This window comes from Thunnus thynnus, chromosome 9, assembly GCF_963924715.1.
Source record: "Thunnus thynnus chromosome 9, fThuThy2.1, whole genome shotgun sequence".
Lineage (NCBI taxonomy): Eukaryota > Metazoa > Chordata > Actinopteri > Scombriformes > Scombridae > Thunnus > Thunnus thynnus.
Window position 1 is genome coordinate 10,183,425 of NC_089525.1, and position 17,873 is coordinate 10,201,297.

The window sequence follows — 17,873 nt, forward strand, 5'->3', positions numbered from 1 at the left end:
CACCTTCTTTTGCCACAGAATACTTCAGCAGGTAAACAAAAAAGTCACACCGCACGGCCTTTCAGTTAGTCTCCTCTTCTTTCATTGCACTCCTCTATTTCTCAGGAGAAAGGACGAAAAGCGGTGAGACCTTGAAGAAAAAGACGACATAGCTGAACATTCGCCATTCATGATATTTAATTTTTTTCAGCTTCTTTTTTTCCACAGCTCTGTTGAACGCAGATATGGTGTGATTGTAATTTGACAGCATTCACCTTCCCATCACAGTGTATTGATAGACATCAAAATGTCTAAAGGCCGTGATAGATGGTGGACTTTTTTTAGGCGACATCGCAATATTGCTTGCATCAGGGAAACAGTACCTGGGCGAGGGAGGGAGGGGGGGAAGATCAATGTAGACGTCATTTAAGCAACAATGTGGTTGGACATAGTTGTTGGCTAACTTGCCCATCTATGCTGCGTCAAAATGAAGCGCATTAATCATGGAAAATACACGTTTGAGGCCAGGTGCCATTGCGGCTTTATAGAGATATATTTGATAGAACGGGAGGAAGAGTGATGCCTCTGTCCTGCTGTCCGAACTGCTCCAGCTTAGAGCCTTGCGTCATGGAAACCAGAGCTAGGATCGATCCACAGCCCCACGTTAACTACACCCCAGAGAGATGCCAGCCTTGTCTTCTGTTTAGGTATGTGTGTGTGTGTGTCTGTGTGTGTGTGTGTGTGTGTGTGTGTGTGTGTGTGTCCGGTCAATCTCATCAGAGCAAACAGAGAAAAATGGATAAACAATGGCAAAGCAAACACTGTGGCCGACAGGAGGGAAAAGAAGAGAGGCAGGGAGGGACAGTGAGAGACAGATGGAAAGGCGGGGGGGGCGGAGGGGGGGGGGACATCGAGGTCACGGGGGTAACCAGGGGAATGGAGAAGCAGAGAGAGAGAGAGAGAGAGAGAAATGAATGGAGGGAGCAAAGGACGCAGAAATGGGGACAGTCCAGAAGCTATGAGCTGACAAAACTTATTGCCAATAAAAAAAACTAGGAAGAAAGCAATAGAGGAGGGTAATTAGGAGGGGAGGAGGCAATAAGAGGGAAGAGTGGATGATGGAGGAAAGGGAATGAAGAGGTAAAGAGGAAATAAACCATGGACACACACGCAAAAAAAAAAAAAAGTGATTGATCTAAATGAATCGATCACTCACTTCAATTGATGTGAGAGGCTATTTGCATACTTCACAAGGCCCGTAATGAGGCTTTTAGTGTCAACAAGCAATGAAAAATGCCCGTGTGTGTGTGTGTGTGTGTAGGTATGCGTGTGTAGCGGCACACCTTTAAGATTGTTTTATTGCCGTTGCGTGTTTTTATTGCGTGTGTACACAATTATGAGCGTACCAGCCCGTGCGCAGAAGGTTACGTGTATGTGTGTGTGCGCGCGTGACTGTACTTATTAATATTTTAAATCACTTTAATTACAAAAAAGGAAAAATTGCACAAGTTGGCCAAAAGCTATTACGGGAACTTTAATCTCCTTAGCAATTATGCTGTGGGGCATCCTTAACTCAGTCATTTCTGCCCGCTACATTTCTAGAAAGGTCAGTGAAAATTGCTTTGTGTTATTAGAACAAAGACTTGGCAATGAGCTCATGTGGTTCTCTTGACGATTTGCTCGTTGCCATCCTTCAACCGCCTCCCCGGCCATCTGTATACATCTCTCAATCCTTCTCTCTGTGCCCGTCTCTCTCTCTCTCTCTCTCTGAATCGACTGTTCTTTCACAAGTGTTGATTAGTGTGAAAATTAAGTGTATCATGGGGGGAAAAACTAAGACTGTAGCACTACATTAAAAGGCATTAACGAAATCCCTCAATTATTTTATTACAATGTAAGAAAGAAACATTGTAACCGGTTTGTTATATAAGTACTAGACTTTGACTTGCTCATGTAAGTCATACAAGTGTAGGAGCTTCGCCTGTTGCTGTGCTATTGTGTCTGTTCTGAATCATCTCAATACAAGATTTTTCTTTACTGTGCTGGGGCATTATACATCAAGAATAATTCTGTTCGTTGACTGTTCAATGACTCCTCTCCTCTCCTCTCCTCTCTGTCCTTGTCTGTATTTCTGTCCCTCCCTCCATCCCTCCTTCCCTCCCTCGCTCCGTCCATCCGTCTACCCATCTGGCTGAGGTGAGGAGTGGTAGGCCGAGGAGAGTGGAGTGGAGCGAGGGATGGAGCGACAGCTGGAGCCCAGTCAGACAAGGAGAGACAAATTACCCCTCTAACGAGAGCCATTCATCATCTCTTCATCTCTCCCTTCTTTTATCCCTCTTTTCCTCCACACCTACTTTTCCAGCGCACCTGGATGGCAACTCTGGAAAAAAAAAAACCCCAAAAAAACAAAACACCCAACTTTACACTTGACGTTGCTCTCATTTAGCCGCTACTCATGTGGTTCGTGCTGCTAAGTCAATCAGCATGCGCTTCTATTAAGATGACGGAGAGAAGGGGGGGGAAACAACAAGATAAGGCAGACGTGAAATGATTGAATGAGTGGTACGCAGGAAGAGGGAGAAAAAGAAGCGACACACCCATGCTGGCACATGCAGAGACTCATTACCATGGCTGCTGTCAGCACAGATGTTGGACTGAGGGGGAGCTGTCAGTCAGTGTGTGTGGGTATGTAAGTATGTGCATATATGTGTGTGTGTGTATGTGTGATAGTGTCTGACAGTGATCTGAGGGCTATTTAGTGATGACAGCTGCTGACACAATGGGCCCTTTTCTCTATTTATCTATACAGTGCAGTCTGTCTCCTCCATCTCATCTCTCTTCCTGTCCCCCCCCCACCCCCCCCTCCTTTCCCTTCAAATCCTTGCCTCTTTTTTTCTCTTATTCATTCCTTTTCACATTACGCTTGACTGTGGCAAGACGCACACCTGTTGTTGTCTGTGTGTGTGAGCGTATGCAACAAATGGATGTAGCAGCCCATCCAGGAACGGTCCGAGTTCCTCCGCTTGATAACTTGAATGTCTTCTCCGAGCTCTCCCCCCGTCTTTTCTTTTCTTTCGTAATCAGTCAGAAAATGAGTGATAAAAGTGATAAAAAGGAGTAAAGAGGGAAGGGAGAGATGAGAGGATGATTCAACAGACGTGTGTTAATTAATAAAGTTGGGCTTTCACAGCCTAAAGAGATGATTGTATCACTGGCTCTTTCTTTGATGTGTAACAGTGTCTGGGTTCTTCTCTGGCCTAAAGCTCTCCTCCGCTCATGCTCAGCTCCTCTCTTTCATCTCGCCTGCAGTACTCCGTCGCTCCAAAACTACGGTGCCCCTCTTCCCAAACAGGCAGATCCTCCACACACAAACAGCCTGTAGCTGACGCTGAAGACGCCTTCCAGCTGGGAGAAAAGGTGCTATCCAGATTTAAAACATCACACTGTTTTGTTCTACATCACGGTTTTTCCACAATTTCATTTTGTGCATTCCTTCCAGGATAACTGAGACTCGTCATCACAGATTTTCACTGAGAAATACTTTTAAAAGTGTCAGACTGGTTCAAACAGATCTTCTGTTCCCGTGCACCCGAAAGTTGTGTTTTCTGATACAAGAACATCCTGTTCACGATAGTTAACAGCAGTACCTCCCTGTGTTTCTTGTTTGATGTACCCCCCACAGCCCTGTCAGATTAACTCAAGTTCCTGTCATTGACACCGCCCGTCATGTTTCAAATGTGTTGATTCCAGTAGATTTAAACTGGATGTTATTTCACACTATTAATTACATAAAAGTGGAGGTTTTTTTCATACTGTCGATGTCTATTTGGTCAAGTTTGCATTTGTACTGTATTACTAATACTTGGGACGGGGGAGGGTGACATTTCAACCATCTATCCATTACTTTTAATTAACTATTTCAACTGCTGATCCATTAGGTCTATTTTTAGCTATTTCACCATCACCACTTTTAGCTATGTATTTTAACAAAATCCATTACTGGTACCCAGTGCTACCTGCAATTCTAAATTTTACTCCTTGGACTCTCTTCTATCTGTGTCTGTCTCTGTTATGTATGTCTTTAATTGTAAGTATTTATGGTATTCAATGAGCCAAGTCATCTACTGCATGGTGTCACATACTTGTCGATGTCATTCATTCATCAAATAAAACACAATACAGTAACATAAAAGTGTTTTAGATATACAATCAACTAGCTTATTGGTTCATACCTCTTTGTCATATCTCTAAATTAAGTTTAAATAAGCATTAAAAGGTGATTTTAAAAATGTGAAAAGTATGTCCGCTTGGAATTCTGGGTATTGTAGACATGTGTATTACTACATAGCAAAATCAACAGCCGAGAAAGCTTCCAAATATAGGCAGTTTCTTTAAGAAGAAAGACAAGATAGCAAGCACTAGTTGTTCCACTGGGCAAGAGCTGATTAAGACACCCTCTACTGCTCTGGAGCTCCAGAGCGCACCATCCACAGCCAGAAGCCTGGAGAGTGCGCTTATGATGTAAGTAGAACTTATTTATTATTTATTTGACTAATAATCAACCTACACACTTGTGTTTTGTGTTTATAAGGCCTATGCACAGACATGAATAATGTTGTCACTGATAATATTCACTGTTATGATGCTCTAATACCAGATTTTGTCAAGTAAGCTAGTATATCTTCCCTTATCTTTCTCTCTTATGACTCTTGTTCTAGGCTATAGCATGGCGAATCTCACCCTTGTCGCCTTGGCCAACCTGCATGTGAAAACGAAATGCTTTCGTCACACCTGATGAACAATAAAGTTTTCTGAGTCTGAGTGAGTCAAAATCTCACGTTCAATGTGCTAACATTAGCCTCTAACATGACAATATGCACCCACAGAGATCACCACTCCAGAACATTTAAGAAGCGATGTGTGGAAATTTTTCCGATTTCCGTCCACAAACGGAAAAAATTTAAAAAAGCAGGCCCACAGTAAAAGACTTGAGCCAAATAACATGTCATGTATTGATGTAAACAAGCACACTCTGATGTGGATTTATTTATATTTCAGTTAACTGCGTAGTTTAATTACTAGAAAGCTTATTTAATATTTATAAATAGTTAACGTTATTCATTTTGTGCCTAAGCTTAATTATGACTTAGCAAGAAAGCTATCACCTGTTTAATGGTAATGTTGGAAAGACCTCTAGTGGACAGAATGTATAACAACCACAAGCTGATATTGGCAATTTGCAATTCATAAGCCTGTGTATACAGTGTATAGGTACATAGTAAATATTAATAATAGGCTAATTGAGCATTAAAAATTCAAATATCATTCAAATATGAATAATGATAAGCATGACAGCACTAATAGATCCACACACATTCTCTCACAAAACAGGTTTAACAGCTGACTCAATAGGTGAATATATCTCTTTAAAATAATCATTTACATTTTTCATACTGAAGCTACTCCACAATCTTTCAACATACCCTTGTATTCCTGATTGGGAATTAGCCTACTCATTCAGAGAAATTATATCACTAATTAAAAACTAATTTTCATTAATCAATACCCTGATATTTTTCTTTGAATCAAATCTGATAATAATGTGTCCTGATTATAACAAAGAGGACTTATCAAACATGGAAAATTGCAGGTAGCTCGACAGAATGTGCACAAAATAATTCTTTGAAACAGAAAATTCTTTGAAAAAGAAAAAAAAGAAATACAAGGTAAGGTAGAGATATGAAAAGATAAAGGCAGAAATCAAAAGACCTTCGCCTTTCTCCATCTTTTCAACTACAAATCAAACTCCACCTCTGTTGAAAGACGGCCCTGAATGACTGTGAGGCCATTCAGAAGTAATAGGTTCTGGTGATTAGTCGCCTCTTAACAATATCCTTTGACCTTTGGAGCACATATGAATAATGGAGGCCCATTACATACTAATATCAACAGAACTTTACAAAGAAAATGAAAAGAGAAAATGTATTGAATGACAGTGTAGTCAGTCTGAACGGAACAGCATCTAAACCCTTTATAAAGATAAGAATTGTTTTACAAAATGACCTCAAAGCTCCTTGAGAGTCGTGACATTGCACATGCACTTACAGTGTAGGGTGCACTACAGCGTCCTGCAATTAAAGTAACACACGGCATGAATTCTAACAGAACATCATCTCTGAGTATTTCCAACATCTGGTTCAGGAGGTCACGCCTCACTCCTCTCCTGACTCAAGTGGCTGTTTTTTTATTTTTTTATTTTATTTTGAGAAGCGAAAATGAGGACAGACACAAGCTGACACGGAGCGCTACACTCAACCTTTTGACCCAGACGCAGCCAGCACCTATCTGCATCTGCTAATTGAAACATGCCTCCCTGTTGCTGGGAAGTGTGTGTGTGTATGTGTGTATGTGTGTATGTGTGGCTATACATAGCATTAGGATGCTACAGCACACCCATGCTGTCCATTGTCAGAGATGTCCACTGTGTAACTTGGGGCAACCATGGAGGCTGCATTACCATATAAATTACATCCATGTTGTTGCTGCTGCTGTGGATTGATGGTATTGTTATGAATTCTACGCATTGGACTCTCATTGAAAACAATCAAAATAAATAGCCTCCTCCTCCCACATAAATGCAAACACACGCACGGATGCATGACATCGCACACTCGCTCATACGCGCACGCAAACATATACAAGCATGTGCGTGTGAAACACACATACAAACCCTCACAGACCCTCAATCCCAGGTGCAGAGAGATAGACACCCATCCTCTCAGCCTTCCATTACCTCTGAACATGCTCTGTAACGGCTCAAAGGAATAGGTCTGCAAAGGGGGAAATGTATCTGACTCTGTGTGTGTGTGTGTGTGTGTACGTGTGTTTGTCTGTGTGTATGTTCTGTTCACAATGAGTACCACGCAACAACACATAAACTTGTTGTCACTGCGTTCAATAAATTGCACACAACTTATTTATGAACATATACCAAAATAATAACATATAAGTGGTATAAAATATAATAATTTACTAACAGGAACCATACAAAAAGATGTCATAATCCTACGGTCTATCTGTCATAACAACATAGGTGTTACTTTGTTATTAGGCCATCACCCAGTTGGCGTGCTGAATGATTGAGACCAATATGCTGCCAATCAGAGGGCGAGGGATTGAAAGAGCTAGTTCGGTACCTCGAGCCTGAGTATGTTATGCCATCGAGAGCTACTGTGACTGAACGCATTCAAAACACTTTGAGGTGAAGAAGGATGAGCTAAAAGTCAAGCTAACCAGGGCAGACAAGCTAGCTCTGACCACCGACTGCTGGACAGCTCTCACAACACTACATCACATCCTGTCTTAAAAATTAATGATACCGGTTAATGTGTGTCGACCTATCGAAAGCAAATTAACCGAAACTGACAACCTTACACTTAATTATTTCCAAATTTGTAATGCAAATGATAAAATACAGTGAGCATATAGAGAAATGTTTTAATCATTTAAGGGCTAAGGAAAAGCATTTTTCCCATATTAAATTTCACATAGTTGGAAGTAGATTTTATGATACCAGTGAGTCTAGTTCCACATGTTCTCACTAGGGAGAGGTTGAGAGTGACATATGGACAAGCTCTTGATGACTTGAGATGGCACTTGGTGTTGACACTTAATGAAGACACTAGAAAACAGCAGAAACCTGCTCGCAGCTTTGAAAAGACCCTCTTAGACTTATATTATATCTGACCAATATCTGTGTGTTTGTTGTTGTATTTTGACTGGAGAAAGCTTTTAGATGCTGCAGTGCACAAAAATCAGCGGGGTGAAATGCTGGGAAGAGCTTTTCCTGCAATCTGCTGTGCCAAGTTTAGTGCACGTGAGCACAAATTGTGAACTACAGATAACATGTTGTGGACATTAATTAAGAGAGGATTACAGTCCTTCAGCACAAATTAGATCGTGTATAAACACAAACTGTACACCAAACTTCCACCTGTTTGTCATGTAAAAAGGTAAGCTAACAATTCCATTCAAGTTAAAAACCATTAAAGCTGTATTCAATGTTTACTGAAAAATTAAGGTCAGGCAGCCAAAATGTTACGATAAAGATCAAGGTAAAGATTTGAAAAGGAAAAAAAAAGGCTTTGCCAAAAATAAAAACTTAATTCACAGTTGAAAACATCTTCATTAATTAGCACTTAAATATGAGTCACTGGAGCTTAAATTAATTGTTTACACCTACCTACAATACAAAAGTTTCCACTCTGATGGTTTAAGCTACTGCCTGGTTATGGTTGTCTCCAATCATTTTATGGTGGATGAAAAATGCCTCTGTTTTCACTTTCAAAAGACACAAATTGTATTTACATTTTAAGATAGGGCTCATTTCATGAAATTTTGGGAGACAAGACTCGTGCAAAAACAGAACCACTACATCCACCATCACCCTGCATCTGAAAGAACAACAGTCATCAAAAATCAAATGCATACGGAATTACTCACATGAAAAGGTATGAAAAAAAAGACAAGAGCACAAAGAATACACCGTCACACATAGAACAACATACTGTAAATGCACACACCTTCACAAACACACACACACACACACACACACAGGTGTCTACACAAATACCTATTCAACATAGCAGGGCTCCACTGAACCAACCGGCAATTGCTGCAGTTGCTATGACAATCTAGTTCTGTAAAAAGCGCAAAAAAAGAACAGAAAACAGCTGAAAAACAAAGGAAAAATCATAAGAAAAGAAAAATTCATTTGAGAGAGAGAGAGAGAAGAACTGAGGGAGGACGAGCCCTGGGAGAAGAGGAGATAGCGAATGAACCGGATTTGTTTGCCGCACAGATCTGCCAGTTTGTGACCTTGTGCAGACAAAGATAGTGTGTTGTATTGTACTGTAATCTCATGAATAAACTCAATTTCAATGAATTATTTTTTTTTTGTGTGTGATGTTACATTATGTGAGTAACGTGTCGGTGTGTGTGTGTGTGAGACAGTGAGAGCTTGTGTGGCTGAGTCAGCAGTGTCTCCTCTGACGATTAGCAAACACACGCGTGCCCACACATACAGCGAGTGCCTGGTATCCTCTACACTGGGATCAGCCAAAAGAAAAGTGATTTATTTAGAGCCACTGGATAATAATTGTTCTGTGGACTGTTGTTGAGAAAAAAAACTCCTCTCTTTGATGTTCTGCAGCATCTATTTATAGTAACAGCAGGAAGGAAAAAAAAGGATGGGGAGATGTAAAACACAGTAAGCCACATTATATTCCCTCTAACTAGCTTACTGTTGAGCATAGCTTTCTCTCTCAAGGTGAACAGACTGGAGTCCACACACTCTGGGCCAAATTTACTGAGCCTTTTGCGCCTCAGTTCAGACGCATTCTGTGGCTTAGAGACATGTGTGTTACTTATCAAAGAGACACAGCAGCGTGTAAGCACAGTTCGCCTGTCATCTGAAATACACCTTATGAGCCTCTCTCTTTTATGCACATGCATTTGAAGGAGGATTGCACAAATAATTGGAGAAGATACAATAACTCTGGTTGATTCCACTGGATTTACAGAGGCTCTTCCAATTTGCAAAGGTTACTGTTGCAGGGATAATTCTCACCTTAAAACAAAAAAAGGCTGTGGCAAAAGTAACTGTATTCAACATAATCTTCAATGATAACAGCCAATAATAAATGAACACAGCATGACTCTGATGGCTTCTATTTTTGAAGCGATCTTTCTTTTAGGCAACTTTTAATGTAATTCCTTCTTTAATGACTTCTGCTGCTTACTTTTAGAAACTTTTCTATAAACAGGTAATTATTACAATTTTATCATAATAGATGCCCAATTTATTTTCCCAGTTAGTTTAATTGTGGGCTTAGTTAATGGAATTGACATTTTGGAATGTCTTTTTATTACAAAAGTTTATTTTTTTTTTGATCTCAGACAAATCCTGCTGCTGAACTGCACCCTTTGAGCTCCTCATCACATGCAGAATGTGCTTAGGATGCCGTCCTAATCACTGATTGCATTATTAGCTGCTGCCTTAGTAAATCAGATGTTAATTACATGCAGATTGCGAGCTCAAATGGAATGAAAGGTGCAGCGCAAACTTGTGGCACACTTTCATGGATATTGATGAATCTTTTCCACTATCCCCCAGCGTCCGTCCTCCTGACGGTGTGTTTGTGTTTGTGAGTGTGAAGAAAGGAGAGTGGAGAGAAGCAATTGGAGATTACCATGCATGTCTTGGTCCTTTGAAGTAGATGCTGCTTTGGTCATGCATGGCTGAGTGGATGTGTGTATGCGACAAGAATAAGTTGAGTCCATAGACTGTACAAAGATATATGGACGTAGCCACCGTGACGTCACCCATTGATTTGTGGACTGCCGTTTTGTTTTGAAGCCTCGAGTTTAGTGATTTGACCGTCACCATCTTTGATTTTTGGAGCCAGAAGTGGCCATATATGGACGAGAGGTTGGGGCTGACCCTAGCACTAGCTGCTAGCTTGGTTAGGACGGTGCATTTACAGACTATGGTTATCTGTGAAAACGCTAATGCTAATGCTAATTTTCGCTAGCGAAAAACAAGCTTAAAACTATTAAAAGAAAATGTACTTACCGGAAAAACTGAACATCCGGCTCCTTAGAGGGTCTTTTAGTACAGCCAAAGGCTGAACAATATTTTTTTACGCGACCAAAATGTTACAATTAACTTTCATAAACTGAAAACACACTGAAATAGCTACGCCTAAACTCTGTGAACCTGGGGTTACGCCATGGTTATGTTACATAACCAATGTTGTCGCCGTGATAGCGACTTGTCAATCATAAAGTAGCCACGCCCTAAAGCATATCCTGCTTTATCATCTATTTTACTCTAAATGGTGCCATAATTTACCAAATAAATGAACATCATGCTATATTGAAGAAGACTTGAAACTAGCGATTGAAACCATAAACTAATTAGGAGACTGTTTACTGAAGTAATAAATCAAGTGAGAAGTAGGGTCATTTTCTCATAGACGTCCATACATTCGCACTTTTTTTTGGAGCCAGTGGAGTCGCCCCCTGATGGCCATTAGAGAGAATGCAGGTTTAAGTCACTTCCACATTGGCTTCACTTTTCAGACCTGGAGCCACCCGTTTGGTTGAGTCACAAGCCTCTGACGCCCACTTCAGCAGATGAGTTGTCTGTTGTAGTTCTTATCTATCTATCTATCTATCTATCTATCTATCTATCTATCTATCTATCTGTCTGTCTATCTGTCTATCTATCTGTCTGTCTGTCTGTCTGTCTGTCTGTCTGTCTGCCCGTCTGTCTGTCTGTCTATTATTCTGTGAAAACATGCAATCGTCATACAGCCTTACAATTAGCACAGCTTGCATCAGCTGACATCAGCTGACTCAGAGGAATATGGAAGTCCCCATGCTGATGGACTTCAGATACAGTTGTGCATCTAGGTGTATGCCTGAGTGTGTGTTTCTGAGCGCTTGTTTGTGCGCCCATTTTGCACAAACACTCTCTTGCAAACGTGATGCAACTCTCCAAGGCACAACCTGCAAACCCATTCAGCTCATAAACAGTTGTGCCTAGCCGAGCAGACGCAAAAGCCTTTACTAGGCACTGGAGGAGAGAGACAGCTCAGTCAAATGTTCAACATTAGGCTATTAGTCTCACCCCCTCACTATGCACTACAGACCTTGGAGACAAATAATAAATGCTAATCTTTGTAGGACGAAGCCAAGTCAGTCAGTTTAAGCTGAGAGCGTCAGATGAGATTTTTAATTACTGCATGACCTGGGGTATATTAGCGCATATTAATGAGGATCATTAACCTAGAGGTAACTAAGACCCCTCCTCCTTAACTACAACTGATAGCACCTCTGCTGTCTGACGCTAAACTATCAGTGTGTGCATGTGTTTTTAAAGAATTGTTTAACAGATGGCTTATTCCATCCTTTGTAATAAACTGCATGTCCTTGGTTAAAGTAAATAACTGGAGTCAATTTCCTTTTACAACTGAAGAATTATACAGCTGAAAGGCTGAACTCTGGGCCAAAAAATGCCAAGTGCTGAATACAGAACCTTGGCTTGTAACTTTAATGTTTTTGTGGCCATTTGTAGCTGATGAAGGATGGCGGGGCAGGCACTGTAGAAGAAAATGTTTTCCTCAGGTCTCAAATGCAGACTGAGACACACAAAAAATATAATTTTCAATGGACGGCGAGTAGGTACAGCATAGAGTAGAATGAAAGATGAGGAGAAGGAATGAACAATTTCAATTGACATATGCAAAGGTCAAGGTAATTTCAATGGATAAAGAAGAGAACAAACTGAAACAAAGTTTCTGCCCATCTCTCTTTGACTACAAAAGATGGAGGAGGGCCCATTTCCCACCTCCTGCAGTGCAAATGCCAGGGACGATATTCACGTCATCCACCCATCGTTTCTGTAATGCCACCCCCCACCCCATCCCCCACCCTTTCTTCAACCACGTGTGTCAGCTACAGTCTTGTAGTGCCATTAGGCCGCAGTCTCAGAGGTATAGAGGCAGACGCTTTTATCTCAGAAGAGGGCGGACCAGCCTTATTTGGCTTGTAGCATTTGCCAAGTGTGCGCGCACACACACACACACACACACACACACTCTGACACACACACTCACACAACACACTGACACACACACACACACACACATTCACGCACAGATGCCTGCAAAAAGATACACTTATGCACACACACTCTTGTTTATCTCTTACTCTGTCCATTTCTCTCCACTCTCCTGTCTCAGCAGTTTATCCTTTCATCTTTACATAACTGTGCGGTCCCTCAGTGACCTACTCTAAAAGTAGTCGTTCCATGGCACACACACACGCTACGCCGCTCTGCTCCCGCTAATCCACAGAGCAGGGACCCATCCACCTGAGCCTTGTATCCCACTCCAACTCTATCTTATATCTCCTCTCATGTCAATACACCGACTGGAATAAAAATATCAATAAGATAATGAGCACAGGGTCAGTGCGAGGGGATTCAGTTGCACTGATATAGACATAGGGCTTGTATACGAAATATAGGGCAGTACAGCAGAAGGAACAAGGCTCCTTTGTGCAGTGAGTCCATAGAAAAAAGAAAAAAAAACAAGAGCTATGTTGTTGAGAGTTCTGGGTGGTTACATGGACAATGGAGACAATCACTTGAGCAGTGTGCTATTCTGTCTGTTGCTGGTATGGAATAATGGGACATAATACTGCTCTCCAGTCGCCATTTACATTATATAACCTGATGGTAAGTGTAATATGGCTGAATGCACCATATACTGTTTGTACTGCGTTTGAATTTAGATTATTGCAAGAGGGGCTGTGGTACATTTTATGTAAATTGTGTGTCTGAATGTGTGCCCCAGCCAGTGTGTGTGTATGCATCTTCCTTCAGTACACCATGCATTAATTGCCATTCCCAGTGGTTGTCAAGAGAGCGCAGGACTCCTGTGGGACATCTGCACCTTCATTAGACTCTACTGATCATCACGCTAGAGCACCAAGAGAGGGCCTTTTCCCCTCTTTCATCACTCCTTCTTCGCTTCTCGACTCCCTTGCCTCCCTTGCCTCCCTCCTGTTCTGCCACCCCTCACCGTTTTTTTTTTACATGTTACGTTTTTTCTCAACCAGACCCTGCAGTGTTGTCTTCTTTAAATGTTATCTTTATGGCAGTTCTGGGTTTATTAGGCCTGTGTGGAAAGAGAGGAATGGGTTGGAGAGAGCAAGAGGAACGTGTGAGAAAGTTCTAGACTCGCTGGACTTGAACGCAGCCATTCCGTGCTTGCCCCCTAAACCGCTGCTCCATGGTGTATCCTGCTCCCTCAATTTGTAATGGCTTATGATTTCACCGCCTCCCCTCTCATCCTTCAACATTTCTGTCACTCCCCCCACCCCTCACCCCTCTCCACTTCCTCTCCGCCCTCATCTTGCACGTTCTTTTGCATTTTCATTCCCATCAGCCTTCCTTTCGTCATTATCTCTTGGTTAATACTTCTCACTGTCTCGATCCCCAGCGCAAGTGGTTCTTACCCCCCGGGGGTAGGTTCACTAGCACTCCACAGACCCCTACAGACATGTAATGCACCCTCTACCACCCCCATCTCCCTCCTCTCCCCTCCCCACGCTCCTCCGACTCAGCCCTCCTCTTTCTCTCCCCTCTTTTCTCGGCAGTGGATGAGAGACGCCAGCTGGAGGAAACAGAGAGAAATGGGCCCAATTACAGCATTGGGAACTGAAAGTTGGCTAATTAACTCTAATTCGCTAACAAACTGCTTTTTCACCAAGAATCATCTCTCTCTGTCACATGGCACACACATGCATTAGAATCTGAATTCGCATGCGCTGCCAAAAAAAAAAAAAAAAAATGCATAGACACACATCCATATCCACACAACTGCAGGTACACATGCACACAAACTCTCATAACACAAAAAGATCCCCCTGCTCCCCACCTATCTAGACACACACACACACACACACACACACACAAGTTCACATGCCCACACAAATGCGCGCGGACCCACTTGCTCAGCTGTATTTACCGCAAGGGCAATATGTTGATTACGTTAGAGTGGCTGATTATTGCACAGTGACAGTAAAGGAAACAAATGTCTTTCATAGGCAGGCATCTATCTCAGCGAGAGGGCTTCTAGCTATAGACTATAGCGGCAAATGACTGCGCTCTATCCCGCTATGACAGACAAAAAAAGAAAGAGGGCAGGAAGAGGAGGAAGGGGGAAGAATAAAGAGAAAAGAGTGATTGCACAAATGAGGTGCAGGGAGAACAAAAAAGTCTGAGAGGCGCCAGATGGAGAGGGGTAAAAACAGATGAATAAAGGATGAAATAAAATAAGTAGATGGATGGAAGAAGGAGACGAGACAGAGTGAGGAGATGGATAAGGAGCGATTCTCTGGGTTTTGTACTGAATCTGTGAAACAGTTTTCCCTTACAATGGGATAATGGTGGTTAGAGGCAAGAACAATAGGTTTATCTAGAGCAAAGATGCTATCTGGGGTAAAACACACACACATACACACACACACACACACACACACACACACGTATAGACTGTAGGTGATGTTTCATTACTTGTGTGTTACAGTCTTTCTGGGGAATTATAGTGTAGGCAGCACTTGGAACAATAAGCTTGTCAATGTTGAGTTATCAGAACAGGTGTCCAGTGGGCACAACTCCTGAAATGGCATACACACACACACACACACACACACACACCCACACTCACACACACCTGACCACAGAGCAGATGGTTTTAGATGGGAAAATACCACTTCTCAGTTCTTGCTGCACCTTTCACTTGCACTCCTCTCTCCTCCCTCCCTTTCTTTCACTTCTTGCTCTTTTCTCTTCCAATAAATTTCTGCTCACCGCTTTCCTCGCCAACTCTCACTTTCTCACTGATTCCCCTGCAATGAGATTGATACTCCCTCTCTCTGATACTCCTATTCCTCTCTCGCTCTGTTTCTCTGATCCACCTACTCTCCGTCTTCCACTTGCTCCATCTCTGTCCCTCTCTCACACCTCATTAGTGATGCTAATACCCCAAGTAATAGAGGACACCATTCACAGTTTGTGTGTGTGTGTGTGTGTGTGTGCGCGCGCGTGCATGTGTATGTGCGTGTCAGCATGACCACACACTCTGGAAGGGACAGTGTCTGGGAAGGGGAGATGAGTTTCCCCCCCTCTGATCCCATTTCTCCGACAGGGCCCTGCTCTCCTCCTCGCCGGGAGAAAATCCGATGGAAATGCAATCACAATCAGTTAGGGTCCAGACGAGGACGGACACACGCACACACAAGCACGCACGCACAAACATACACTCTATTTCACTACCGCAAGGGAGCCATGCAGAAAATTGTTTTGGACATGGTGATGAGGAGAGGGGGGTCCTGGGTGTGGTGAGGGGGGACTTTTTAATTTACATTTTTAATGTAAAATATCATTCAAAGAGGGAAAGTTAGGCATCTCATTATACCGCTTCTTTATTACACACAGAGCACATCAGTCTCAGGGTATTGTGTCCTGAAAAATATGCACGCATGCACATAAACACATGTGTGAGCAATCTGCTGAGGCCTCCAGCCATAATCACCAAGTTAGAAATGGGGCTCTTCCTCAGACGCCATAAATCTGGAGAGGAATAACCTAACCTGTCCTCCAGATATCATTAATCACAGATAATCTACGTCTTTGGATTCCCCCCCTCTACTCACAGCCATCCAGGAGGGGTCACTTTGGGCGAAACTTTGTAGGAAAACTAGAGACTCTTCATAATCAGACTGTGATAATGCAGCTGCAGGATTATGGACGTGGTGGATGTGACTCTGACTTTTTGCTTTGCTCCTGTCATGACTACAAATGCTCATGCCTATAAATGGCAAAGTAGGTTGTTTTAGTAAAAAAAAAGTCAAATATTTGATTCTTAAATGTGGTGAAGTAAAAGTATACAGTAGAAGAAATTGGAAATAGTACTATAAAGTACAAATACCTCCAAGACTTGAGTGAAGTCACTGGTTGCTTAGATACCAACTAAATGCTTAAATTAATTCACGTATTAATAAAACCTAAACATTATATGATGTAGAAACAATAGTCATTTACCTTGATATAGTATGAAGCACTACATCAGCGTATTATTTTACCTCCCTACATCTGTGCGTTTCCATGTGTGTCCAGTTGTTCTCAATGTTTTCTTATCATCCTTCTCTGCCAAAACAAAGTCATCTATTTGTTAAGAGAATAATGCTACACAGCTGGAGAGTGAATCCCAGCAAAGGAGGTTACTGTTGTCTCAGTGTTGGCGGTTTGCTCTCAAATGAAAATAACGGTCCTGTGTGTTTGCTCTACTGTTCATTTCCACAACAGCACAAGTACAGTAAGTGGTTCGCAGTAGCAAGTCATAATCTCCATTTTACTTAACTCTTGCTCTGCTCAGTCAAATGAGACACTTCCCGCCTTTAGCGACGCCCCTCCTCCGAGGTCAGAGCCAGTGATGTCATCCAAAATGAGACTGCATGGCCCTCGGAGGTCCCCGGGGCTCCTTGTGGCGTGCCCATGTCATAAATGATCATCGCAAGGCCATCAGTCTGACATACGGGCTGCCGTGAGGATCAACCACCTGCAGGAGCACTAGTGGTGATGCCTCTAATGGAGTGTGTACATGTCTTTGCCTTTGAATATATACAAAACCATCTGTACTCGATGCTATTGGAAACACACCATCAGGATGACTCGTTGGTTGTTTTTTTTTTGCTGTGCATGTATGTGTTTGTGTGGACTAAGAGGACATCTGTCCATGTCAGCAGTGATTTAAATGTTCTCCAAACAGGAGTGCGAGTTTACACACACTTAATAAAGCTTCCATCTGACGGCTGAATCTGACTGATGCCGATGTGTGTAAACAACATTATGTGTCTATTTAAAACTTGGTCCCTAACCTGCAGTGACTCAAATTCAAAACCTGTTTGCCTATCACATTGAATAGCAATTTTAAATCAGCAGGATTTGTGTCAGCACTCTGATAATCATCCAGCAAAGACCTCCTTGTCAAAAAGTGTAGTTTCACAAAGTAATGCAAACACACGGTTGGAAAGTGAACCCGACACTGCCCTTCCTCTCCTTCCTTCTTTTTCCTCTCTCCTTTCATGCTGTTTTTTGTCCTCTACAAGTCTCCTGCAGTTCTTAAAGGCTGAGACGGCACTGTGGGAGTCTGATCACTACTGAGTCCACATGCACACACGCACATGCGGGCGCACACACAGTAAGTTTCCTTTGTGCCACAGAAAAACCTGCACCTTTAGAAGTGTGTCTGTCAAAATGA

At 42.2% G+C, this 17,873-nt stretch overlaps 1 protein-coding gene across 8 annotated transcripts in view; it reads right to left on the minus strand.

Annotated features, from left to right (window-relative positions):
- Positions 1 to 17,873, minus strand: part of tenm2a (teneurin transmembrane protein 2a) — a 207,608-nt gene that overhangs the window by 65,549 nt on the left and 124,186 nt on the right. Inside the window, exon 1 of one of the 8 annotated variants that reach the window (XM_067598783.1) lies at positions 10,613 to 10,782. The exons of the other annotated variants lie outside the window; for them this stretch is intronic. Coding sequence (XP_067454884.1) covers positions 10,613 to 10,628 — 16 coding nt within the window. The 5' untranslated portion in view covers positions 10,629 to 10,782. Of the gene's footprint in view, positions 1 to 10,612; positions 10,783 to 17,873 lie in introns of those variants that run through there. 8 annotated transcript variants of the gene reach the window in all.